Here is a 27,965-nt window from a genome sequence, read left to right as displayed (position 1 = left end):
TCAGGAAGTGCTGAATCTGAACATGGCTTTCAGAGAACAGGTCCAGAGTTTGACCGAGGAGGCAATTTGTCCCATTTGTCTTGAATTCTTCACTGATCCCGTAATACTGGGTTGTGGACACAACTTCTGCCGCTCCTGTATCACCCAGTGTTGGGAAAAGAAGGAGAAAAACTCCTGCCCGGAATGTAGAGAGCAGTTTCCGGAAAGAAACCTCAGGGTAAATCGGGCCTTAGCGAATCTGGCCGAGAAAACTCGAAAATTAAAGCTGGATCCGAAAGAGAAGGAAAGTAAACTTCACTGTGAGGAACATCAGGAGGAACTGAAGCTGTTTTGTGAAACTGACAAGAAATTGATCTGTGTGATTTGTAGAGATTCGCGGGAACACAAATCTCACAACTTCCTGCCGATTAAAGAAGCTGTTGAAATCTACAAGGTAAAAGGGGAAAATATTTTCTAAGTTGATAGTTTTATCACATTTTCATGGTCTAACACTTCAGTTCTGTGATTTTCTCTCCCAATCCCAGGATCAGCTGAAATCTTCCTTAGATTCTCTCACACAGAAGAAATCGGCGGTTCGAGAAACGGAACAGAAACAGAAGCGGAAGATTTCCGAAGTCAGGGTAAGGTCTCCCTGTTCTGGTTTTCTGGGATCTCGGTCAGTTTTGCTCCCTTTATCGCGGGACATTAATTATGTTTCACATTTCATTTGGTAGGAACAGTCGAGCAGTCTGCAGACCCACATCACATCCGAGTTCACTAAAATGCATCAGATTCTCACTGAGAAAGAGCAGCGACTACTCAGAGATCTCAGAGAAGAAGAGGAGAGGATTCTCGAAAGAATGGAGAAAAACCTTCGAGCGATTGAGGAGAATTTAAATTCTATTGAGGAGAAGCTCTCAAAGTTGCAGAAACAGATGGAGCAAAAGGACGAGTTGATATTTTTAAAGGTGAGGGAATATATTGCGGGTCAGTTCCGTGAAACTTCACACAGTCACAAAATAACTGATAACTGTGGAATAAATATTGAATTTACCGAATAAATAAAAACTGAGTTAAACAAATTTCTGTCTGTTTCGTGGCAGTTTTGCGGTCTCCCCGGAATAATCGGCTTCCACATTGTCTGCAGATTCCCGGGAATACCTGTAACCTCCAGAGAATGAGTTTTCTTGATCCTCACACGAGCTTTGTGATTATTTCCGTGTTGCCGAGTTTAATTTTCTCCTGGACCGCCCATTGTAACCCAGTTCCAGTTCAGGTTGTGAGTGTGTCTGGTACGGTGTGTGAGAGTCACTGTGTCTGTGAGCGGGACTGATGTTGAGTTCCAGTTTACTTTACTCTCCACAACCTTCCTACCAAAATGCATCACTTTACACTTCCGTCTTAAATCTAATATGCTCTGAGTCTGCTCATTTCACCAGCCGCCCTGTTTCTGTCCTCCTGAAATGTGTGCAGATCTGGTTACCTCATTACAGAAAGGGTGTAATTGAATTAGAGAGAGTACAGAGGAGATTTACAAGGATGTTACCAGGACTAGAAAATTGCAGCTATGAGGAAAGATTGGAAAGGCTGGGGCTGTTCTGCCTGTGACAGAGGAGGCTGAGGGGAGATCTGAGATATACAGAATTGTGAGGGGCCTGATAGAGAGGGTGGGGAAGGGCCTATTTACTTACCAGAGAGGTCAGTGACGAGGGGGCACAGATTTAAAGTGCATAGAAAAATGAGAGGGAAGATGAGGAAAAGGTGAAAGATCTGAAGGTGGATAAATCACCTGGACCAGATGGATTACACTCCAGAGTTCTGAAGGAGATAGCTGAAGAGATAGTGGAGGATTTAGTGGTGGTCTTTCAGGAATCTCTCGAGTCAGGGAGGGTCCCAGAGGACAGGAAAATCGCTAATAGAACACCCCTGTTTAAGAAGGGAGTGAGGCAAAAGACAGGAAATTACAGGCCGATTAGCCTGAACTCGGTCGTTGGTAAGATTTTAGAGTCCATTATTAAGGATGAGATTTCAGAATACTTGGAAGTGCATGGTAAAATAGGGCAAAGTCAGCATGGTTTCATCAAGGGAGGTCATGCCTGACAAATCTGTTAGAATTCTTTGAGGAGGTAACAAGTAGGATAGTCAATGGAGAGCCAATGGATGTTATCTACTTGGACTTCCAGAAGGCCTTTGACAAGGTGCCGCGCAGGAGGCTGCTCAGTAAGATAAGAGCCCATGGTGTTAGAGGCAAGGCACTAGCATGGATTGAAGATTGGGTGTCTGGCAGGAGGCAGAGAGTGGGGATAAGGAGGTCATTCTCAGGATGGCAGCCGGTGACGAGTGGAGTTCCGCAGGGGTCAGTGTTGGGGTCACAACTTTTCACTTTATACATTAATGATCTAGATGAAGGAACTGAGGGCATTCTGGCTAAGTTTGCAGATGATACAAAGATAGGTGGAGGGACAGGTAGTATTGAGGAGGCGGGTAGGCTGCAGAAGGATTTGGACAGGTTAGGGGAATGGGCAAAGAAGTGACAGATGGAATACAATGTGGGCAAGTGTGAGGTCATGCACTTTGGTAGGAAAAATAGAGGCATAGACTATTTTCCAAATGGGGAGAGAATTCAGAAATCTGGAGTGCAAGGGACATGGGAGTCCGAGTCCAGGATTCTCTTAAGGTTAACTTGCAGGTTGAGTCGGTATTTAGGAAGGCAAATGCAATGTTGGCATTTATTTCGAGAGAACTAAATATGAAAGCTGGGATGTGCTGCTGAGGCTTTATAAGGCTCTGGTCAGAACACATTTAGAATATTGTGTGCAATTTTGGGCCCCATACCTCAGGAAGGATGTTCTTGCCCTGGAGAGGGTCCAGAGGAGGTTCACGAGAACGATCCCAGGAATGAAAGGCTTAACATATGAGGAACGTTTGATGACTCTGGGTCTATACTCGATGGAATTTAGAAGTATGAGGGGGGATTTAATTGAAACTTACAGAATACTGAAAGGCCTGGATGGAGTGGACGTGGGGAAGATGTTTCCATTAGTAGGAGAGACTAGCACCCAAGGGCACAGCCTCAGAGTAAAGGGAAGACCTTTTAGAACAGAGATGAGGAGAAACTTCTTTAGCCAGAGAGTGGTGAATCTATGGAATTCATTCACAGAAGGCTGTGGAGTCCAGGTCATTGAGTGTATTTAAGACGTAGATAGATAGGTTCTCGATTGGTAAGGGGATCAAAGGTTACGGGGAGAAGGCGGGAGAATGGGGTTGAGAAACTTATCAGCCATGATTGAATGGCGGAGCAGACTCGATGGGCCGAATGGTCTAATTTCTGCTCCTATGTCTTATGGTCTAATGGTCTTATGGAAAAAAACGTTTACACCCAGATGGTTGTGGGATCTGGAACTCGCTGCCTGTAAGGGTAGTAGAGGCAGAAACCCTCAACTCATTTAAAAGCTGTCTGGATAGTAACATCAAGTGCTGTAACCTGCAGGCCTGTGGACCAAATGATGCAAAGTGCGATGAGGCTGGGTTGCTTGTTTTTCATCTGGCGCCGACACGATGGGCCGAGTGGCCTCTTTCTGCGCCGTAAGCATTCTATGTTTCTAAATCTGTTACTATGCTCCTCACTGTTCGTTATTCATTTATTTCAGGAGGAAGCTTGTCGGAAGAGAAGGTAGGACATGTTTTCTGCTGAAACTCTGCACAATTTGGTAAAATAACTCAGAAAGGTTTTGTTATGAATTTCTTTTCTAGTTACCATCGCAACATTAAAAGGTCGTTCATCGGGTGACAATAACTCTGCTTATGGTTTAAGTACTAGTCTTTTATTGTGATGACATGCTTTATTGCAGATATTAAATTAGATTTCATATAACTGGTCTACATGATTGTATTAAATTACAAGATGCCATGCAGTCCTGAAGTACTCACTTGCAGGCTGCAGACTGCTGTTCGTGCGGCTGTGACCTTCCGACTGACCCTGAGAGAGCCACACCGTCCATGATTCCATGGTGTCGACCATCCATGTCCCTGCAAGGCTCCTGACCAAACCGAGACAGTCACATGTTAAAGTGGGAACGGGTTTTGTTTTGATTCCAGTATAGAACCTTGACCTGTATCCTTAACACCGACAAGACAGACCCAGCAGAAGTGGCGGCACTGTGGTGTAAAGTTTGGAGGGAGTTGCCCTGGGAATACTTAACATCGACTCAGGACCCGTTGGAGTTTCATGGCATCGGGTAAAATATGGGCAAGGAAACATACTGATGATGACCACGTTCCTACACCATTTGCCAACCACACCCCCCCCAACCCACCGCTCTCACCCACTCATCAGCTGATGAATCAGTACTCCTCCATGTTGAACGCCACTTGGAGGAAGCACTGAGAGTTGCAAGGGTGCAGAATATAGATTGGATGGGGCACTTCAATGACCATCACCAAGAGTGACTCGTTAATGCAACTCCCTCCCTAACAGCACTGTGCGTGTACCTACACCACATGTGCTGCAGCAGTACAAGAAGGCAGCTCACCACCGACATTCTAAGGGCAATTAGGGATGGACAGTAAATGCTGGCCTAGCCAGCAATGCCCACATCTCATGAATGAATTTTTAAAAATCGCCACTACTGGCCGAGCTGGTTCTGTCCCAAAGGACATAGCTGCTAGACTGGGTATATGGCAGGTGGTGAGGGAACCAACAAGAGGGTAAAAACATACTTGATCTCTTCCTCATCAATCTGCCTACCACACATGCATCTGTTTATGACTGCAGCAGTATGAGTAACCACTGCACAGTCCTTGTGGAGATGAACTCCTGCCTTCACATTGAGGATACCCTCATTCAAAACTGAGTGTCCATGAGGCCCTGTTGGCCATTAGCAGCAGCAGATTTGTACTCAGCCACACTCTGTGACCTCATGGTTTGGCATATCCTTCACTCGGCTATTATCACCAAGCCAGGGAATTAACTCTGGTTCAATGAAGAGTGCAGGAGGGCATGCCAGGAGCAGCACCAAGCATGCCTAAAAAGGAGGTGTCAACCTGGTGAAGCTACAACTCAGGGCTACTTGCATGTCAAACAGTGTAAGCAGCAATGGATAGACAGAGATAAGCGATCCCACAGCCAACGGATCAGATCAAAGCTGTGCAGTACTGCCGCATCAGGCGTTGCATGGTGGTGGCCAATTAATCAACAAATGTAAGGAGAAGGGTCCACAAATACCCCCACCCTCAATGATGGGGAGCCCAGCACATCAGTGCAAAAGATTAAGGCTGAATTGTTTCAGCCAGATGTACCCAGTGGATGACCCATCTCGCCTTTCTCAAGAAGTCCGCAGCATCACAGATGCCTGTCTTCAGCCAATTTGATTCAGTCCACATGATATGAAGAAATGGCTGAAGGCACTGGATACTGCAAAGGCTATGGGGCTTGACAATATTCTGGCAATAGTACTAAAGACTTGTGCTCCAGGACTTATCGCACCCCTAGCCAAGCTGTTCCAGTACACCTACAACACTGGCATCTACCTGGCAATGTGGTAATTTTCCCACTTATATCATGTAAACGAAAAGAGGGACAAATCTAACCTGGCCAAGTACTGCCCTGTCAGTCTACTCTCGATCATCAGTGAAGTGACGAAGGGTCTTCAAAAGTGCTAACAAGAAGCACTAACTTAGCAATAACCTTCTCACTGACGCTCAGTTTGGGTTCTGCCAGGGTTGCTCAGTTCCTGACCTCATTACAATCTTGGTTCAAGCATGGACAGTAGAGCTGAACTCCAGAGGTGAGGTGAGAGTGACTGAACATTACATCATTTGACGGAGTTTGGCATCAAGGAACCCTAGCAAAACTGGAGTCAATAGTAATCAGAGGAAAGCTCTCCACTGGTTGGAGTCATAACTGTTACAAAAGAAGATGGTTGTGGTTGTTGGAGGTCAATTATCTCAGTTCCAGGACATCACTGCAGGAGTTCCTCAGGGCATTGTCTTATGCCCAACCATCTTCAACAGCTTCATTATTGACCTTCCTTCCATCATAAAGTCAGAAGTGGGGATGTTCTCTGATGATTGAACGATGTTCAGCGCCATTTTTGACTCCGCAGATACTGAAGCACTCCATGTCCAACTGCAGCAAGTCCTGAACAATATCCAGGCTTGGGCTGACAACTGGCAAGTAACATTTTCCCCACACAAGTGCCAGGCAATGGCCATCGCCAACATGAGAGAATCTAGCCATCGCCCCTTGATATTCCATCCCTTGCTATTACCATTACTGAATCCCCCACTGTCAACATCCTGAGGTTTACCATTGAACCATTAAGCACAAACTGAACTGGACTAGCTATATAAATGCAATGGCTACAAGCACAAGTCAGGGGCTAGAAATCCTGCGATGAGTAACTCAGCCTGCCCATCACCTACAAGCCACATGTCAGGAGCATGATGAATACTTTCCACTTGCCTGGATGAGTGCGGCTCTAATAACATTCAAAAAGTTTGACATCATCCAGGACAATGCAGCCCACTTGACTGACACCCCATCCACAATCATTAACTCTCTCCACCACCAACGAACAGTGGCAGCAGTGTGTACCATCTACACGATGCAGTGCAGGAACTCACCATTCCTCCTTAAACAACACCTTCCGAATCCATGACTGCTACCACCTAGAAGGACACGGGCAGAAGATGTGTGGAAGCACCACTACTTGGAAGCTCCCCTGCAAGCCACTCACCATCCTGACTTGGAACTCTATCACCGTTCCTTCACTGCCGCTGGGTCAAATTCCTGGAACGCCCTCCCTTACAGCACTGTGGGTGTATCTGGACCACTTGGACTGCAGGGGTTCAAGAAGCCAATTCACGACGACCTTCTGCAGGGGCAGTTAGGGATGGGCAATAAATGCTGGGCTAGCCAGTGAAGCACACACCTCGTGAATGATTGAAAAAAAATCAACGCAACAGCAGAAACGTGTTTTAAGATATAAAGCAATATTGGCACCAAACCACAAGGAGGTATTAATACCAAAGATGAGGTACATTTTAAAACGTTTTAAAGGAAGAAAGAGAAATAGAGAGGCAGGAAAGTTTAGGGATTGAATTTCAGAGCTCAGGACCTCGGCAGCTGACGGTCCTGCTGCCAATGGTGGAGCGATTAAAATCAGGGATATTCAATTGGCCAGAAGTAGAGGAGGGCTGGTGTCTCGGAGAGTGGGGTTGATGTTTTCAGTCTTTGCTTTTATTCTACAAGCTTAGTTTGGAATACAGCAAGTGAACAGGCTAAATGTTTATCTTCTCCTGTGATCTGTGATATACTGGTAACTAATTTGTTATCATGCTGTTGGCCTTTTGCAGGACATCAGTGTTTCCATACTCTGCCCTTGCATTTCCAAGTTACCTTTTGCTCAGTTATAGAGAGAAATTTCACTTTCTATCACATTTGTTCTAATATGAAAAATGCTGAAATATATGAATGTTGGGGTAGCTTCACCATTTAAATCATGTTGAAAATGTTCAATTGGGATGAATTTACACCATCAATTCTTTAACATTTACAGGATTAGTGATGACATTAAGAAACTCTCAGCTGCAGACGCTGCGGCCCTGTCTATCGGAAAGTTCAAAGGACCTTTACAGTACACAGCTTGGAGGGAAATGATAAATTCCATTAACCCTGGTAAAAATTTTATATTAATTTTCCTAACTATAATTCCAGTTGTGAAGGAAATAAATGGGCTCCAAAGTTCCAAGGGTGTGGGGAAAACAGGAAATTCAACGTTCCTCCAGTGAGGGGTTGTGGTAGTATGATCATAAGATAAGATCATAAGAAATAGGAGCAGCAGGAGGCCATTTGGCCCATTAGACCTGTTCTGCCATTCGATAAGATCATGGCTCATCTAACTGTGGCTTTAACTGCCCTTTTTTCCTGTTCCCAATAGCCCTTAACTCCATTGTTGATCAAAAATCTGCCTAATTCTGCCCTGAGTATAAACAACAGCCTCTTCTCCATTGCTCTCTGTGGAACAGAATTCCAAAGGCTAAAATCCCTCAAAGAGAAGAAATTCCTTCTCATCTCTGTCTTAAAAGGGAGACAGAGCCCTAATTTATAAACTATATCCACTGCTTTTAGATATCCCCACAAGAGGAATCATCTTGCCACTATTTACACTATCAAGCTCCCTCAGAATCATTTATGTTTCAATAAGATCACCTCTAATTTTTCTAAATTCAAGAGTAAATGCGTAAACTGTTCAACCTTTCTTCATCAGACAACCCCTTCATCCCAGGAATCAGCCTAGCGAACATTCCCTGAACTGCTTCTCAGACATAAAAGAACTCCCTTTAGTAAGGAAACGAAAACTGTGAAGTTAAAGCCGCCATAGTCCCAGAGGATCATCGGTTGCAATCTCATTAGTGAGAGATGACTGGTGGTGAGTTTAACCTGAGGGTCACCACACCTCAGGTGTGGGGTGACGTTGAGAAGGCAGGGCCTTCAAGGATGACCTCAGCCAGTACAGGGATTGTACTGTTGCATCACTCTGCATCACAAACCAGCCGTCCAGCCAGCTGAGTTATCCGACACCCAAACTGTACTGTTACTCTCAGCAATGACCTGTACAGTTATATCAAGAGTTCCCCACTATTATACTCCATCTCCGTTTCAGTTAAGGCCAACATTCCATTGGCTTTCCTAATTACTTTCTGTACCTGCATGGGGAGGTAGAAGGAAGTGAAGCTGATGCCGCAATCAGATCAACCACAATCTTATTGAATGGTGGAGCAGGCTCGCCGGTCCCGAATGGCCTACTCCTGCTCCTAATACTTCTGTTCTTGTGCTCACCTTTGTAATTAATATATAAGATACCCCTATACTCCAGCATTCTGCAACTTCTCTCCATTTAAATAATATTCTATTTTTTAATTCTTACTGACAAAGTGGACTACCTAAAAATTTCCCACATTATACTCCAGCTGCCAATTTTTCCCACTTACTTCACCTTTCCATATTCCTTTGCAGACAATTTTAATCCCTCCTCACAACTAGCATCCTATTGCATCATCAGCAAATTTGGCTGCAATATAGTCAGTCTTTTTAATATGTCCTGTCTATAAACTGTAATTAGTTGAGGCCCAAGCACTGATCCTAGGTGCACTCCACCAGTTACAGTTTGCCAAACTGAAAATGACCCATTTATCCTCATTCTCTGTACCTGCTCATTATCCAATAATCTATCAATGCCTTTGTATCACCCCTAACACTTATCTTCTGCAGTAAACCTTTATTGATACTTTATCTAATGCCATTTGGAAATCAAAATACACTACATCTACTGGTTCCCCATTATCCATCCTGCTTGTTACATCATCAAAGTGCTCTAATAAATTTGTCAAACATGATTTCCCTTTAACAAAACTATGTTGACTCTGCCTGATAATGTAATGATTTCTAAATGTCCTGCTACTACCTTTGAAATAATGGTTTCCTGCATTTTCCAAATGACAGATATTAGATTAACTAGCCTATAGTTCACTGATTTCTGTCTCCTTCCTTTCTTGAACAGTGGTGTTACATTCATGGCTTGCCAGTCCATTGTGACCTTCGCAGAGACTAGAGAATTTTGGAAGTTTGCAAACAGTGAATCAATTATCTCTGCAGTCACTGCCTCACAAACCCAACTATGCAAGTCATAAGGTCAAAATTTCTTGTCAGCCTTTAGTCCCATTATTTTCCTCCTACTTTTTCTCTGGTGATCTTGATTGTTTTAAATTCCTCTCTCCTTTTTGCCTTTGTTCCTCTATTATTCTTGGTATGCTTCTTGTGCCTTCTACTATGAAGAATACTTGTTCAATGTCTCTGCCATTTCCTGCTTTCCCACTATCGATTCCCCAGACTCACCCTCTAAGGGGCCCACACTTACTATCGCAACTCTTTTTTTATGTATGTGTAGAAGCTTTTACTGTCTGTCTTTAGGTTTCTTGCGAGTTTCCTCTCATACTCCAATTTCTCCCTCGATTTTTTAGTCAATCTTTGCTGGTTTCTAAAATTTTCCAAATTTTCTGGCCTACCACTAATCATTGCGGCATTGTACATCTTTTATCACAATTTGCTGCCACCATTACCTTGCTAAGTCAGCCACAGATGGCGAACTCTGTTCGTTGAGCCTTTCTTTCTCAATGAAATGTATTTTTGTTGAGAGTTATGAAATATCCCCTTAAATGTCTGCCACTGCTTCTCTACCAACTTGCCTTTAATCTATTTGCCCTGCCCATTTTAGCCAACACGGTTTTCAAACCCTTGTAATTGCCTGCATTTAAGTTTAAGGCATGAGTTTCAGACATAAATTGCCCATCCTAAAACTGAATGTGAAATTCTATCTTATTGTGATCTCTCTTAACTAGAGGATGTTTCACCATGAGGTCACTTATTAATCCTTTCTTGGTAGATATTACCAGGTGTAAAACAGCCTGTTCCCTGGATGGTTCAGGAGCATATTGTTCAAAGAATCTGTCCCAAATACAATCTATGAACTCATCCTCAGTCACCTTTTCCAATTTGATTCAGCCAAACGGTATGAAGATTACAACCGCCTACAGTTATTGCAGTATCCTTCTTACAAGCTCCCATTATTTTTTGATTTACACTCTGTCCTACAGCTTAGCTACTTTCAGGAGGCATATAAACCACTCCCATTAATGATTTCTTTCCCTTGGTGTTTCTTATCTCCACCCAAATTGTTACAACCTTTTGATCCTCGGAAACAAAATAATTTCTCACAACTGTACTGATCACGTTCCTGATTAACAGAGCTACCCAATCTCTTTTTTTGCTTTCCCCCTGTCCTTCCAAAATGTCACATACCCTTGAATATTCAGGTCCCAGCTGTGGACACTCTGCAACCATATCTCTGTAAAGGCCATCATAAAATAATTTATTTCCATTTGTGCTATCAATTCATCCATCTTGATACAAATTCTGTGTGCATTCTGATAAGGAGCTGTTATTTTGGTCTTTGGGCAATTTTTCCCTACCCTGGCCTTATTGGCTGGTATACTCTTATGTTTGTAAGCTCTATCACTTCCTGTTACACTCTGTTTATCATCACCTGCAACGCTATCCTACACTATTGACTTGTCCTTTTTCTTCAAAGTTCAAAATCTCACCGCACATGAACACTTCCTCCCCCATCCCCACTCTTTAGGTTAAAGTCCTCTCCACAGCCGTATTTTACAATTTGCCAGGACACTGGTTCCAGCGTGGTTCAAGTGAAGGCCATTCTAATAGTTTCACTCCGTTTTTCCCCAGCGTTGCTGCCAGGGCCCCATGAATTGAAACACATTTTTCCAACGCCAATCTTTGAGCCACAAATTCAATTCTCTGATCGTATTCACTCCATGCCAATCAGCTGGTGCCTCAGGCAGAAATTATTACCTTTGAATTTAGTGCCTAACTGCACATACTCTCTCAGTAGAACCTCTTTCTTAGTCCTATCAATATGAGTATCCACGGGGACTATAAGAACTGGATGCTTTTCCTCCCACTCCAAGTTCTTCACCAGCCCTGAGAGGATTACTTTGACTCTGGCACAGGACAGGCAACACAGCCCTTGGAATGCTTGCACTTGCCTGAAGTGAAGAGTTTCTATCCCCCTAACTAACCTGTCCCCTACTACAATAACATTCATTTTTGCATTTGGATAGCTTCCTGCACCACTGTGCCATAGTCAGTTTGCTCATCCTCCCTGCATTCATGCTCTCAATCACATAAGGTGCACTATTGATTTGTCCTTTTTCTTCAATGTTCAAAATCTCACTACACATGAACACTTTTTCCCCCTCCCCCACTTTTTAGGTTAAAGTCCTCTCCACAGCCGTATTTTACAATTTGCCAGGATACTGGTTCCAGCGTGGTTCAAGTGAAGGCCATTCTAATAGTTTCACTCCCTTTTTCACCAACGTTGCTGCCAGGGCCCCATGAATTGAAACACATTTGAATCTGTTGGACAATTGTTAGAGCTGAGCTTTCTTACCTGACTTTCTTCCCTTTCCCTGACCACTAAACAAATTGGAAATAACTAAGGGTGTCACTGCCTCCTGGAACAAAATGTGTTGGTAACTTTACTCCTTTCCAATGCATTGCACTGTCCAAATCACGGATTCCAGTGGATCAGCTCAGAGCTGAGGTTCCTCAAGCTGCAGACACTTACTGCAGATGTGTTTGCCGTGAATCAGACGGGTAGCGTCCAGTCCCCACCTGCTGCAACTGCAACACATCACCTGCCCATCTTTATTTCATTTTTATCGAACTGATTCGATTTCAACTGGCTCTGGTAGAACACAAACAGAGGAGCATAAGCATTTTATTGCTGTGTAAGTGCCACTTGATGTCATTGTCAACATCACATTCTACCACTTGCCTGACGATTGAGAGTAGACTGTTGGATCTGTGATTGTCCGCATTGTATTTGTCCTGCTTTTTGTGGACAGCATGTATTTGGGCAATTTCCCACATTGTCGGTCAGATGCCTGTGTTGTAACTCGACTGGAACAACTTGGCTATGGGTGTCTCTAATTTTGGCGTTAAAATCTTCAGTTCCACAGCTGGGATGTGGTTAGTGCCCATTGCCTTTGCTGTTTCCAGTGAGTTCATCCCTTACTTGTGATCATGTGGAGTCAGTTGCATCAGATGAAGACTGTCATCTGTGACATTGGCGACGTTGGAAGGAGACCAAGACGGATCATCTAGGTCATTGTTTCTCCTGCAGCTGTTGCCCTGATGTGAGATGTGGTGGTTACCACAAGTACTCAATCAGAGTTAAATCTGCTACGAGTGAGGCACGGATGCCATTTCAAGGCTAAGAGACTGAAGCTCTATGCTCCCTTCTTAACAGTAGAAAACCAGAGGCTGCACTGGAAGAGGGATTTGGGTGTAAGATTAAAGAGATGTTTGTGCATTTGCCTAAATCCTTTGTCAGATCGCACATGGAGATTTTGGTGGCCTGCTCGTCTACTTTATCTCCATTATGAAGGGCGGCAGTAGGCTTCACATAAAAGGTTTGCAATCATAGAATGATAGAAAAGTTATGGTGCAATAAGAGGCCATTCAGCCCATTGTGCCTGCACCAGCCAAAGAACAAAGAATCTAGCCGCTCATTTTAATCCCAATTTCCAGCTCCTGATACGTAGCTGTGCAGGTTACAACAGTTCAGGTGCAGATGCAGGTACCTTTCAAATGATTTGAGCATTTCAGCTGAAATCACCAACAAGGCCAAGACTTCCAGATGCCCATCACCCTCTGGGTGAAAAATATTTTCCTCATTTCCCCTCTAATCCTTTTACCAATCACCTTACTTCTGTGCCCTGTGGTAACCAGCGTCTGATACAGTTCCATCACAACGTCCCTGCCTTGGACTTCATTACCTCGTACATTAAAGAAAAGCATTCCATATGCTTTCTTGACCACTGTACCCACCTGTACTGCCACCTTCCAGGACATACGCATGCACACCAACGTCTCTCACTTCCTCAACCCCACCCCAAATGCATTACTCACACTTATCCAGATTGAATTCAATTTTCCCTCTCAACAAAACCATTGATATCATTCTGGAGATAACAGCTACCCTCTACACTTCCAACTGCACGGAAAATGTTCGTGTCATCGGCAAATTTCTTAATCATATCTCCCACATTTACATCCAAATCATTAATATATGCAACAAGCAGCAAGGGCTCCAACACTGAGCTCTGTTAAACACCACTGGAAACCATTATCCATTTGCAAAAATATCTGTCGACCATGACATTTTGTTTCCTGTTGCTGAGCCAATTTTGGATCCAACTCGCCACCTTCCCTGTGACCCATGTGATCTCACTTTCCTGACCAGTCTGTCATGTGGGACCTTGTCAAATGCCTCACTAAAATCCATGTAGACAACATTTGCTCCACTATCCTCATCCATCCTTCTTGTTGGTTCCTCAAAAATTGCGATTACTTTAGTAAGACATGATCTTCCTCTCCAAAACCATGCTGGCTATTCCTGATCAATCAATGCCTTTCTAAGTGACACTTTATCCTGCCTCTCAGAATTGATTCTAATAATTTGCCCACAACTGAAGACAGGCCGACCAGCCTATCATTTTCTGGCCAATCCCTCACAACCTTTTTAAATAATGGTACAATGTTTGCAGACCTCCAATCATCTGGTACCTCACCTGTCTCTAGTGAGGATTGGAGAATAATCCTCAGGGTATCCGTTATTTCCTCCCTGGCTTCTTTTAACAACCCGGGATACAATCCAGGTGATCCTGGTTATATATCCACTTTCAAGGATGTCATTTTTTCCATTGCTTCCTCTCTCACTATACTTATTTTATCTAATATTTCACACTCCTCCTCTTGAACTAGAATGTCTGCATCATCCCTCTCTTTAGTGAAGACTGAGACAAAATACGCATTGAGAACCCTGCCCACATCCTCAGTATCAATGCACAGGTTACCATGTACATCTCTGACAGGCCCTACCCTTCCTTTAGTTTTTATTTTGCTCTTAATGTACTGGCAAAACACCTTAGGGTTTTATATGATTTTACCTGCCAATATTTTTCCAAATCCTCGCTTTGCTTTCGTAATTTACATATTTACTTCACCCCTGTACTTTCTATACTCCTCTAGACTTGCTTCACTATTAGACTTTTTGTGACTGCCATGAGCCTTCTTTTTTTGTTTATCTTGACCTTTCTGCTTCTGCGAAACCAGGGGGCTTTGATTTGTCAATATCACCCTTTTTTTTATGTGGACATGTCTACACTGTGCCCGTAGAACCTTGCCTATGAATAATTCCCACTGATTTGACAACATTTTCCCCTCTAATAACTCTATCCATTCCACTTTCGCCAATTAACCTCTCAACTTTGTAAAATTTGTCTCCCCCAATTTAGAACTTTAATTCCTGCTTTCTATTTGTCCTTTTCCATAATAGTGTTAAATCTAACTGTCTTATGGTCAGTATCTCCAAAATGGTCACCCACTGCTACTTCATCCACTTGCCCAGGTTCTTTTCCGAAGACTAAATCTAGAATTGCGCCCGATCTCATTGGGCTAGTTATATGTTGGCTAAGAAAGTTCTCTTGACTGCAGTTCAAGAATTTTGTGCCCTCTGTGCCCTTCACACTGTTCACATCCCAATTCATATTAGGGTAGCTACAGTCTCCAAATATTGCCGTCCTATTGTTTTTGCACTCAGAAATTTGCCGACATATTTGCCCCCTTCCACTATTTGGGGACCTGAGTACACTCCTAGTAGTGTGCCTGCCCCTTTTTATTTCTGAACTCCACCCATCGGGCCTCATTTGATGCTTCATTTTGGATGTGATCCCTCCTTTCAGCTGTCATTGATTCTTGAACCGATAATGCTGCATCCCCACCTTTTTTATTCCACTCTCTACCGTGCCTGAAAACACTATATCCAGGGATGGTAATCTGCAATTTTTGCCCCTCCATAAGCCAAGTTTCTGTTATAGCGATGATATCATGCTGCCATGTGTCTAACCAAAGTGCAAAGGACATCATTGAAGGATCGTTGCTTGTTTAGAGCATGAGGAGAGGGAGTGTAGATTGGACCTGTGCTGAGGGCAGTGAGGAGATCCATGAGAAGGATCAGCAGCTCTAACTGTCTTGTGCAGGGTCGATGCAGGAAAGAAGTTTACCTTGGTTTTGGGTGCAACAATGACTGATCACGGTCTTCCACTAAAGCTAAGGCCCATCTGAGACTGAGACTTGTAGGGTTCTCTGTGACTGGAGGGTCAGGGGCCTTGCACCTCAGCAAAGCATAGAGCAGGTGAGGCACTCAGTGAGTGGACTACAGAGTAACCTCTAATCTTATTGGTGTGATAAAGATGTCAAGGGATATGCGATTATGATGTGTGAGTGGTGACCTGGGGGTGCAGGAACATGATAATCTCTCATCAATGTGCATGGAGCAGCGATTTATAGGGGCCAAATGTTCTCATGTTGATCCTCCACAGCTGGTTCAGCTTGAAAGAGCTCTCTGCTAGGTCGGCTCCCCTTTGAGAGCAAGTGTCAGGGTTAGCAAGAGCCGGCCTCACGGAAGTCAAGATGGCGGCCATTGGCCTGGCCACAGGTGTATCACAGGCGGTGCCCTTATCTACAAACGGGTGAAAGGCAATGCCGGAGGCGGCTTTGTAGATCCCAGGATCTATTTGCCAGCTTCTCCACAATGAGCTGCGGCCACAAGGGCTTGGAGGGAATCCAATGCTGATGGCGTTGAAGGTCACCCCCGCCTTGAACTTCTTTAATAATGGACCCTTCTAGGGCTTCACTTGGGATCAATGCATCAGCTTTCAGTCAATGACACACAAGTGTATTCAGAATGCCCAATCAGGATAGTGCATCTCTGGAAAGTTTAGATTTGACATTCCTTCCAGTCTGTTGTGTTCAGGACTTTGTCAGTGCATTGCTGAAATCACAATTCTACTAACAGGTGCCTGAGGTTGCAGGAGACGGTGCAGATCCTAATAAGCGCATTTGGCGCCAGGGTTCTGCATTTTATTATAGTTGGGCACATGCAAGGCTCAAACCAACAGCAGGGAAGATGTCACTACTGCAACTTAATTCTGCTGTCAAAAATAAAGGTACATTTGAGAAACCGAAGGTCAGTAAAAAAGAAGGTGCTGGGCCCTTCCACTCTGCAAAGGATAGTAAACCAAAAAGTTCAACAAATTGATTCTGGTAACTATCAGATTGGTATGAGCCTGTCTACCACATCATATTCCAGCTATAGCCTCTGCATGTGGTTCGGCCACATCCTGGCCCTCCCATCCCTTCATTGTCCTTCTCATTGGAGCAGACATCTTGCTTCCCCGTGTCTCGATCAGGAACATGTCCCCCTTTTGTAACACGAGGCTGTGCAGGGTGCAGCAGACAATGATGATCTGAGACATTCTCAGTATGGGAAAGCACTGCCTGAGCCATCCAAACATCTGAACCTCATCTTTAGGAGCTCAATCACCTACTCAGTCAGGGACCTGTGTGGTTATAGCCAGCATTGTAACTCCTCAGCAGTACTCTGCGGGTGGTGAACTGGCATCATTAGCCATTTTTGCTGGGGGTATCCCTTATCCCTGAGGATCCTGCCCAGCAATCGCCGAGATAGTTCCTTTAATACCCTCCACCACCACCCCCCTTCCTCCCACTTCGAGGCATCTTACTTACTGACTAACTGCGTGGTCAACGTCAGATTTGAAAAAATGGTGTGCGTCACCTTCCAAACTTCATCCGCCAACTTCTACCCTCCCCCCTGCTACCCACCAACTACCCCCATCACATTGACCCTCACAATATCAACCTTCCACTCCCCTCTGTCACCCTTGAACCTCCCTTCGTTCCACTGGGCATTATTCTGATCCACCTCCACATGCCCTCCCAACCCTGAGATCTGATGAGTACAGTCCCAACCTAAACAACCCCACAAAACTTTTATTAACCCACCATGCAATAATATACACTTCCAACCCCAGTTGTTCAGTGAGATCCGCTTGTCGGAGCCCGTTCCCACGTGGTCAGTCTGCTGAATGACTTCCTGTGACTGACCACGTCACGCTTTCCTGGCTGCAGCAACACTGTCCTTGTGGCTGTGGCTTTATATCCCTTTATGACCCTGGTCCCTTGATATATAAGTTAATACCTTGATTTGAGTCATCCAATTGTTTTTCATGCCTTATCAGTCCCTCCACCTGCATGTGGCCATTTCCTGCGCTCAGCAGGGGATATCTCCAGGTGTATGCCAGCTATGGATGTAATATCTGTATCTTGATAAGGCAGGAAGAAAGCTATTCACACATATCCAGAGACGCCATTGTCTATGAAAGTTGCTGTAGACGGAGTGTCTGTTGGTGAGCCACCACCTCAATGACATGTCCTGAAATGTCTGTGTGTGCCCCTGTTTAGTTGAAACTGTCTTTATTTTTAAACAGTTCAATAAGAGTTTCAGAAAGAGTAAACCTTGTTTGGATGGTAACGCAATATGTGAAAATCAGACAGTAAATCAGTAACTCAGTTTACATCGTGCTCAATATCAGTCTCCATCGGAGTTAATGGAAACAGGTATTGAGTGGAATGTGTTCCGAGCTGCTACTTCAGTGTTGTCCGTGTCACACAGCCTTCCATGACAAATTTCACCCCCTCCCCCTGTGTCTCCTTGTCACCTTGGAGCATCTGTTGGTGACTTTTCATCGCCTTCTGGATTAGGAAATCAGGATAGTGAACTTGTCCCTCATGTGCAAGTGCACAGGTATAGAAAGGAGCAGTTTCAGCTGCAGCGTTTACACCAATGAGCACTTCAAATAGGCCTCTGGAGGAGTAATTTCTGCATTTCTGGACACCACACTTTAGGAAGGATGTCAAGTCATTGGAAAGGGTATAGGGGAGACTTAACAGCACAATAGCACTGATGAGGGACTTCAGTTTACAGGGTAGTTGGATAAGCTGGCAATGCTCTCCCTATACCAGAGAAGTTTAAAGGGAGATTTAATGCAGGAATTTGAATTATGAGGGTTTTATTGAGCAGGTCAGGAGAATCTGTTTACTCTGGTAAGTGTGTCTGTAACTAAAGGCTATGATTTAAAATAATCACCAAAAGAATTAGAGGGGTAATGAGCAAAAATGAAATCTCACAGACTATGTTCATGATCTGCAATTCATTGTCTGAAAATGTGGATTCCACAGGAACTTTCAAAAATGAATTGAAGATGTTCTCAAATGGACTAATATGCAGAGATCCAGACAAAAAGCTGGACTAGAAGATTAAATTGGACAGCCTGCACAAGTACGATGGGCTGAATGGTCTCCTTCTGCGCTATAAGATTCCGTTATCTAGTCCAACTCATAATTGGGCTGGGATGTTTTTAAGGGACTAGGGCAGTCCCAAAAACAGGTGTTAGGCAACATCCATCTGCTAATGTTGGTGCTGTTTTAGAACACTGTCCACAAATTGGGATGTCCTGAGACTCGAGCCCTGAGCCTTGGGTTTCCTGGACATGGATGTGGGCGACAGTGAAAAGCTGAGCACATTTATTTTCCTGTTTACAATATGGAGATGGGGGAGGAAGCAGTGTTTTTCTCAGCTCCTCAATGCTCCTGTCCACACTGTATGACACAATGCCCACACCCCTCCCACTGCTGCCTGGCCCCTTCACACTCTACTCTCACCACCCACTGTCTCCCCAATATCACCCACCCAAATCTGCACTTGCTCCTCCCGCATCTCTGCTCTCTCCCCTCCCCCACTCTCTATACTCGCCACCCACTCCCTCTACCCACCCCCCAGTCCTCCCTTCCTCGATTTCTTGCTCCCATGCACCCTCTGCCTCCCCCCCCCTGCACATTTTCCTCACAACCCTCCTTCCTCACCTTCTTTCTCTCTCTCATCTCACTTTCCTGGTCCCCTGCCCTCTCCACCTCGCTTCCCGTGCCCTCTGTTCTCTTCCTCCGCCCATTCCTACACATGCTCCACTCCGAGTCCATCCCCTCTCTCACTCACTTCCCTCCAGTCAGTCTTCCCTCCCCATTCCTCACTGCCTCACTCATCTCGGTCCCATACTCTCCCTGTCCTCCCCGTCCCGCACACTGTCCCTCGCAATTCCCCCTCCTTTCCCTCCAGCCTTCTTTCTCCCCTTCCTTTCCCTTGCTCTCTCTCCGCTCCACCTACCAACTTCTCTCCCCTCCCCCTTCCACCATCTCAGCCCCCCCCTTCCAGCATTGTCACTGTTCCCTCCAGCTAACTCTGGCTCCACTCTGTCCACTCACTGACCACACCCCCACCCCTCTCAATCTCTCACTCCTTCATCACCCTTTCTCCCTCCCCTCCCCCTCCCTCTCCCCTCTCTCTATTCACACGTTTTTTTTTCTCTGTCTCCCAATCCCGCTCCTGTGTTTGGGTTGCTGAGCTGTAACGAGTGGAGTGACAGAGGGATGATCGCTGGGAACTCAACTATTTGCAATCTATATCAATGAGTTGGATGAAGGGACCGAATGTTTGGTAGTTAAATTTGTTCATGACACAAAGATATTAGGTATTTAACTTGTTAAGAGCACAGGAAGAGTCTACAAAAGGATTTAGATAGATTAATTGATAGTTAACTTAGTGGGTGGATTATAATGTCCAAATTCATGAACTTGTCCACTTGGCAGGAAGAATATAAAGGCAATGTATTATTTTAATACAGAGGATGATTAAAACTATATTGTTAGAGTTATGACTGTGTATTTTCGGTGTGGAGCGATTATAAGTTCACACCTGTGGGAATAACCTTTATGTTGTCTGGAGATTGTGACATTTAAAGTTCAGAATGTCCCAAGGGTTGATCCATTCAGATCCTGTCTCAGGGCAAGGGGGTTGAACCCTGCTGGGAGATCACAGGTTAACAGGTGAATTCAAAGGTCAGTGAACAACCATTTGTGTTCATTTGTATTGAGTTTAAAGAGTTGGGAGCAGCAGTTGGCGCAGCAGCTCAGCTGAGGAGCTGGGAACGTGCCTCTGTTGAGATGCTGGAGTGGAGCTGCTGTCAGCAGGTTGTAGTTTGCCCTACAAACTACCAGGAGACTCAGGTACAGGCCACGATCTTTCATTAGTGATTCAAGCGTACGTAGGGAGAGATAGCTTTGGGCAGTCCTAGACCGAGCTGTGCAGATTACAGCGAAATCTTTCTATACACAATTAGTCACAGACTCGTAATCTAATCTTGTCAATTTACAATCACATGCTTAAAGAGGCCTTCGGATTTTGTCACTTATTTCCCGTGTGTACAGATACTCGACATTGTTCTCATCCTCGCAAGACCACCATCTCTTGCTGACTGTGCAGGAGTCTGTGCGTCCTGACTTCAACACCCACTCACTCCCTGAACTTGTTCTTTGTTCTACTGCCTTGCCCATCTCCTTTCTTATTCTGTCTGAAACACATCTGCTATTCTCCCGTTCTGCTTTTCTGCTTATATTTTATTGTTACTAACAGGCAATTCTAACTAAAATTGTTTAACCCTTTCAAGATACTGGAATAGATTAACTCTTGGCAGGAGTAGATCGTGCAGCCCTTCCAGCCCACTCTGGCATTCAATGAAATCATGGCTGATTCTCTACTTCAACATCATTTTCCTGCACTATCCCCGTATCCATTGATGTTTTTAATATGTAGAAAACTATCCATCTCAGTCTTGCGCACACTCAATAACTGAGCCTCCACAACTGTCTGGGACAGAAACTTCCAAAGATTCATCACCCTCTGAGTGAAGAAATTCCTCCTTATCTTGGTCTTAAATGACCTGCACCTTAATCTGAAACTGTGTCCCCTAGTTCTCGACCGCCCCACCACCGCAACCAGGGAAACATCCTTGCTGCATTTATCCTGTCAAGTCATGTCAGAATTTTGTATATTTGAATGAGATCACCTTTCCTTTTTCTAAACTCCAGAGAGCAAAGGTCCCGTCTATTTAATCTTTGCTCACAGGACTGAAAGGTCCGAGGAATTTTCCGGTACAAAATTTCAACACTCGGAGTCCAGATGCAATATTCAAGTGGTTCCTTTATTAAAAATGTGGGCAGCTAACACTGGGCAATCCAGGCACTTCTCCACCGATGTTCAAATGAGCACAGTTAATATATTTTTTACTACCAGTTACAACTTAATGGTGCTAGTTACACAAAGGCCACAAAACAATAATCTGATCATTGTGTTCTTGTACAGTAATTGCAGTGCAGAGACTGGGCATTGTCCTTTTGGGAGACAACAAAGAATGTGCGTTTGTTCTAGACAAAAGGTTTACGGGGGCTGAGGACTGGGTGTGGTTCGAGGCTATCAGACGGTGTTAAATGGCCTTCCCCATGTCTTGATTGAGTCATCCTGAGTCCCTGCCCATGTGTGTCTCCCATTTCCTAATTGCAAATTTACAGCTGAACCCTTTGTACAAGTTTTTAGCTTTCATGTAAGGCTGTGATTGTCTGTGTATGCTTTGGCAACCTAGATGCTGGTCCTAGCTGGCACTTGAAAAAAAAACATATTTTCTGCATCTTCAGGACAATCCCTCCATTCCAGGAATGTATTTGTGAACCGTCATTACACTCAGTCTATGGCAAATATACCTTTCCTCATGTTCTGAGACCAAAGCTGCACATATTAGTCCAGATGCAGTCTCACCAAGGCTATATATAATTGTAGTAAGATACCTTTACTCCTGTAACCAAATCATCTTGCAATAAAGGCCAACATAGCATTTGCGTTCTAAATTCCTTGCTGTACCGGCTTTCAGTGACTCATGAACTTGGACACATAATTCCCTTTTATGCTTAACATTTCCCAGCCTCTCTCCATTTAAGAAATACCCTACATTTCGGTTTTTCCCACAAAAGTGGATATCCTCACATTTCTCCACCTTGAATTCCATCTGCCACATTTTTGTCCACTCGCTGAGCCTCTCCAAATCTCCTTCAATCATCTCTGCATCCTGCTCACAACTGAGACTTCCATCTGCAAACTTGGAAATAGTACATTTAATCCCAACATCCAAATCATTGATGTGGATTGTGAATATCTGGGGACCAAGCACCTATCCTTGCGCTACCCCACTAGTCACAGCCTGTTCATCTGGAAATGACCCATTTATTCCTACTCTTTATTTCCTGCCCATAAACCAGTTCTCAATCCATGCCAGTACATTCCGCCAAATTGCATTTGCTCTGATTTTGTTTGCACACCTCTGTTGTGGGACCTTATCAAAAGCTTTCTGAAAATCTGAATAAACGACATCCTCCAGTTACCCCTTCCCTATTCTCCTAGTTATATCCTCCAAAAACTCCAACAGGGATTTGTTAAACGTGATTTCCCTTTCATCAAGTCCATGTTGATTTTGCCCAAGCTTCCCATTATTTCTAAGCGTCCCGTTATCACATCCTTTATTTTAGGCTCTTGCATTGCCCCTACGACTGATGTTAGGCTAACAGGTCTGTAATTCCCTGTTTTCTCTCTTCCTCGTTTCATAAATAGTGGGGTTACATTTGCCACCTTCGAATCTGCAGGAACAATTCCAAAGTGTCTCAAATTTTGAAAGATGACCACCAATGCACCGACTTTCTCTACAGCCACCTCATTCAACATTCTGGGATGTAGATCATCAGGTCCAGGGGATTTATCTCCTTTAAGTCCCATTAATTTCTCTCATACTTTCTTTTTAACTAATAATATTTGTTGCAGTTCCTTGTTGATATTTGTCCTTTGATCCTCCATTATTCTGGGGGGGATTTAATGGTGATAATTGACATTTTGGCAGATTATGAGCAAGTTCATGTGATTTGCCTTGCTCGTGTCTGTCATTAAACATGTGGTTTGTGGTGTGTTCGACCGCAGTTTTCCTGTTAATTAATGTTTACCTCATGTTAATTCTTTATGTTAGAATATAAGAGATAATATTATCTGTTTGCATTGTTGACTCTTGGTTAGTAAAATTCTTCTGTTTGTTTCAAAACATGGAATCTTATCGATTTATCCTCTTAGCAAGCAACTGTGATTTCAAATTTGGTCGACTAACATAAAAAAGTTAATGGTCACTAATCAGATGATAACCAAATTTGAGGGTCTTGCCTGGGACTTTCACACATTTTGGGTTCTGGCCTCGCAATGTACCAAGGGAGACAGCAGAACTCTACAGTAGAGAGGGATCTAGACAATCTGGTACATGAATCACAAAAATTACTTTGCAGGTACAGCAAGTGATTAGGAAGGTAAATGGAATGTTCATGTTTATTGCAAGAGGAATCGAGTATTAAACTATGCAATTGTTGCTACAGCTGTACAGGGTCTTAGTGAGACTGCATCTGAAGTCTGTGTACCATTTTGATCTCCTTACTTAAGAAATGAGATAGTTACATAAGACGCAGTTCAGAGAAGATTCGCTCGACTGATTCTTGGGATGAATGGATTATCTTATGATAAAAGGTTGAACAGGTTTGGCCTTTACTCATTGGCGTTTAGAAGGATGAGAGGTGATCTTACTGAAACGTGTAAGACGCTGAGGGGATTTGACAAGGTGGATGCCAAGAGGACATTTACCTTGGAGAGGCATCTGGAACGAGAGGGCAGTTTTAAAATTAGGAGTCTCCCATTTAAGACTGAGATGAGGAGAATTGTTTTCTGTCAGAGGGTGGTTAGTGTTTGGAATTCTCTTCCCCGGCGAGCAGCGGAGGCTGGGTCATTGAATATATCCAATCAGATCAGCCATTATCTCGTCGAATGGTCGAGCAGGCTTGAGGGACCGAATGGCCTACCCCTGTTCCTAATCATAGCGTTCTTGTAATTTAATTTTCTTTGGTACCTTACAGGATCAGATTGTATACAATCTGTGTGGTGACATTTTCATACCTGTTTCGCAGAAGTATCACTCCCCACCTACTCTCTCCAGCTCTCTTTCTCTCCAGCCTGCTGTTTCCTCCCCCTTTTCTCCCAAACCTTATCTTTCCCCTTCCCGCTCTCCTTCTCACAATCTCTCTTCCCTCTCTCATACTCTCTCTCTCCCTGCGTCACTATCTCTTTCCACACCCTGTCACTCATGCTCTCCCTTCCTTACGCTCTCCCTCTTCTCACCCATCCTTCTCTCCACCCACACTTTCTCACTCCCCTTGTCCCCACACTCTCTCACTCACCTCCCACTCTCCTTTTCTCTTTTCCTCTTTAACTTCTGCTCTCATTATTACCTCTGACCTTCCCACAATCTTTCTCTCTCCCCTTCCACACACACACTCCCTCTTCCTGCCATGCACTCACCCTCTCAACAATGCTCCTGCTCGATCTAATATCGGTCCCTCCCGCCCTCTACCTCCATTCCCCACCCATTGTCCCTGTCAGTCCCATTTCGCCCTTTCATCCACCGACCCAGACACTCTCTCTCCTTCCTCTCCTTCCCCCTTTCCTCACCATTCCGCTATACCACTCCCACGCCCTCCCCTCCTCCCACGCTCTTCCTTTCCTCTTCTGCACTTTCGCCCCTCCCCGTTCTGCTTTCGTTCACATTCTCAGCAGTCTCCCACTCTCTCTGAGACCTTCACATTCTCTCTCCCACCCTTGTAAGCCCTCCCCTTCTCTCTTTTTCACTCTGCCCGATTTGCGTTCACCCTCCAGTTCTTGCTCACTCTCTCTCTCACACCTTGAAACTCTCCCTGCCCCCCTGCACTCTCTACCCCTCCATCTCGTTCTCCCTCTCACACCATCACACTCTCCCTGCCTCCCTGCATTCCCTCTCTCCCTCTCCCTCTCTCTCTCCCTCTCCCCCTCTCTCTCTCCACCTCCCCCTCTGCTCTCTCTCCCACTTCCTCTCCCCCTCTCCCCCTCCGGGCTCCTTCCTCACACTCTCTCCCCCTCCCCAGCCCCTCTCTCTAAATCACTGACTGTGTTATTTTAACTTTCCCCCAGCTCCAGCCTCTCTGACTCTGGATCTGAACACAGCGAATCCCCGGCTCATCCTGTCTGAGGACCGGACCAGTGTGAGACACGGAGACAAACGGCAGCCGCTCCCTGACACCCCGGAGAGGTTTGATCCCTGGGTCTGTGTCCTGGGATCAGAGGGATTCACATCAGGGAGACATTACTGGGAGGTGGAGGTGGAGGAGAAGACTCGGTGGGGGCTCGGAGTGGCCCGAGAGTCTGTGAACAGGAAAGGGGGAATCTCCCCAAGACCCGAGTCCGGATTCTGGGTTGTGAAGCTGGATCCCGGAAGAGGTTATTTAGCCGCCACCTCCCCCTCACGGACCCCCCTCACCCCGAGTGTGAATCCCCGGAAGATCGGGGTTTTCCTGGACTATGAGGGTGGACAGGTGTCATTTTACAATGCGGACAACATGTCCCATCTCCACACTTTCACCCACACTTTCACTGGGAGAATCTTTCCCATCTTCAGTCCGGGACCGAATGACGACGGGAAAAACTGGGCACCGCTGAGAATCTGCGGGATTCAAGGTCACTAACAGATCCATCCCATAATTTCACACCGTCTCCCTGCCTCCTGCCAGCTGTAAACTGATGGGTGTGGGTCTCAGTCACAGGTGGAGAGAGAAGCCAGGTTAACATTCCGGGTATAAACCCTGTATGGGAACTGGGAACTGAAAGATCAGCGAGGACCTCTGTAGGGCTGGGGGAAAGAAGGAGGGGGAGAGAAGAAACAAATAGAAGCTCAATTGTAGAGAGGAACTTACTGGGTAGAATGAGCTGTGAACTGCAGGAACCCGGTGACCTTCCTGCCTGTAATGTTGCTCCACAGGCGGAAGGTGGTGGGACATCAGCTTGTTTGAGATGAATCAGTTCAGTGATTCTCAAACTGGGGTCCGGGGAGTCTTTCCCGGGGGGTCCAGGAAATAATTTCTCCAGAGGGTGGGAGAGAGAGAGAAAAGCACAAGAGGGGGAGGAAGTGAAGTGGGGGAAATAACTAGCTCCCCGCTTTGTATAAATTCCCAGCAGTTAGTGTTATTCCTGCATGAGCAGCTGTCAAGATTTCCACCCCCAAACCTCCCGAATTCTCTCCCTTCTTCACGGTGATGGACATTTCGGCTGTCATGGTTTTCAGCGGTGAGTCTGATATTTCCTTTCGGTAGGAGGGGAGGTGGAAGACCAGCTGCTGCAGTGATACTCGTCTGTCTTCAATTTGGACTCAGACAGTGAGCAAGTGCCGTTATCATGCTGTCTGGCCTTCTGAGTATTTCCATCATTTTCTGTTTATATTAATCTCTAATTGGTTTGTTTCTTGTCATAGCGATAAAACTGTCATCTTGACTTTCTTCAGACTCTCACCTTGTTTCAAAAACACTGAGAAACTGGACTCGGTTGGTACACGCCTGTAAATATTGCCCAGACTGTCACATCCAAGTGGGTACTCTGTAATAAAATTGGAGGGGTGTTTCCGGTTTGTTTTACTTTAAAATGTGAACGTGCTTTGAGACTGAGCATGTAAATGATGTGACACTGTTGTGAATACTGATGTGATAGTCTGTCTGTATTGAACGTGATGTGTGAACTGATCGGGTATGTATGCCATTAACAGGCAGTGTTAACCACGTGAAAAGTAGTTCAGTTGCTGCATTAGAATGTTTGTCATGGTCTTTCTCTTGTACTGAAGCACCTCCGAGTGCAACATGACCATTTGAATATCATTGCAATTTCTGTGATGGTCATTTTGAAATGTTCTTTTAGATATTTTAGGAATAAAGTATATTTTGCCAAAAAAAAAGTGGAGTCACAGTTATCATTTATCTCTGGTTTGTCTGCTCTGTCTCACCACTTTCCCTGTCAGTGAAATAGTCCTTAATTCACTAGTATGTCGTTACCTATTTTATTAAAAATATGTAACTCTGTACATGTAACCTGTTCATATTATCATTTTTATATAGAATTATAATTTACATTGGGAGTCCATAATTACATTGGTAAATTGGTTCTTCAACCAAAAGAACCTGAAAATGAATGGAATAGAAGCAATTTTCTCAAAAAGGACACAGTTCATCATTAAATCTGAGAAACAGAAACGAAACATGCTGTTTGTTTTATTTACGCATTGTTCCATAGTCTGGGTCCTTACAGCCCCCATTCCAAATTCACCTGGATGATTTTAAGAGCTTCTTGCTGGAGTAAATGGAGTGACAGTTGCCTGTAAATGGTCCTGAAGTTTACTCTGGTACTTCAGCCATCGCTACCGTGGATAGGGACCTGGATGTGCAGTGGAAATGCCAGCCTGCTTCAGGTGGGAAGCAATGCAAAATCATAAAATCACAATGCACAGAAAGTGGTCAGTCAGCCCTCTCTGTATAGAGAGGCACTTTGATAGAGCTATTCAACTGGTCCCAGTCCAGTTCCTTTTCCCCCACAGCCAATCCCTTTTTGAAAGTTAGTTTTGAATATTGTTTCCACCACACTGGCAGGCAGTACATTCCAGAT

General features: G+C 44.7%; 1 protein-coding gene across 1 annotated transcript; it reads left to right on the top strand.

Annotated features, from left to right (window-relative positions):
- Positions 1-26,364, top strand: LOC144695346 (zinc-binding protein A33-like). Its single transcript, XM_078566244.1, has 6 exons — positions 1-433; positions 525-620; positions 714-947; positions 3,630-3,652; positions 7,539-7,657; positions 25,455-26,364. The coding sequence occupies exons 1-6, from the start codon at positions 23-25 to the stop codon at positions 26,003-26,005; spliced, it is 1,434 nt and encodes a 477-aa protein (XP_078422370.1). The 5' UTR covers positions 1-22; the 3' UTR covers positions 26,006-26,364.
- The last annotated feature ends 1,601 nt before the right edge of the window (positions 26,365-27,965 follow it).

This window comes from Cetorhinus maximus, chromosome 21 (genome assembly GCF_964194155.1).
Source record: "Cetorhinus maximus chromosome 21, sCetMax3.hap1.1, whole genome shotgun sequence".
NCBI classification, from domain to species: Eukaryota; Metazoa; Chordata; class Chondrichthyes; order Lamniformes; family Cetorhinidae; genus Cetorhinus; species Cetorhinus maximus.
This window is presented reverse-complemented; position numbering and strand designations above follow the sequence as displayed.

Coding starts and splice junctions, on each gene's coding strand:
- LOC144695346 (XM_078566244.1), top strand. CDS start 23: ATGGCTTTCAGAGAACAGGTCCAGAGTTTGACCGAGGAGGCAATTTGT. Junction 948..3,629: donor ACGAGTTGATATTTTTAAAG/GTGAGGGAATAT, acceptor CATTTATTTCAG/GAGGAAGCTTGTCGGAAGAG. Junction 7,658..25,454: donor GATAAATTCCATTAACCCTG/GTAAAAATTTTA, acceptor ACTTTCCCCCAG/CTCCAGCCTCTCTGACTCTG.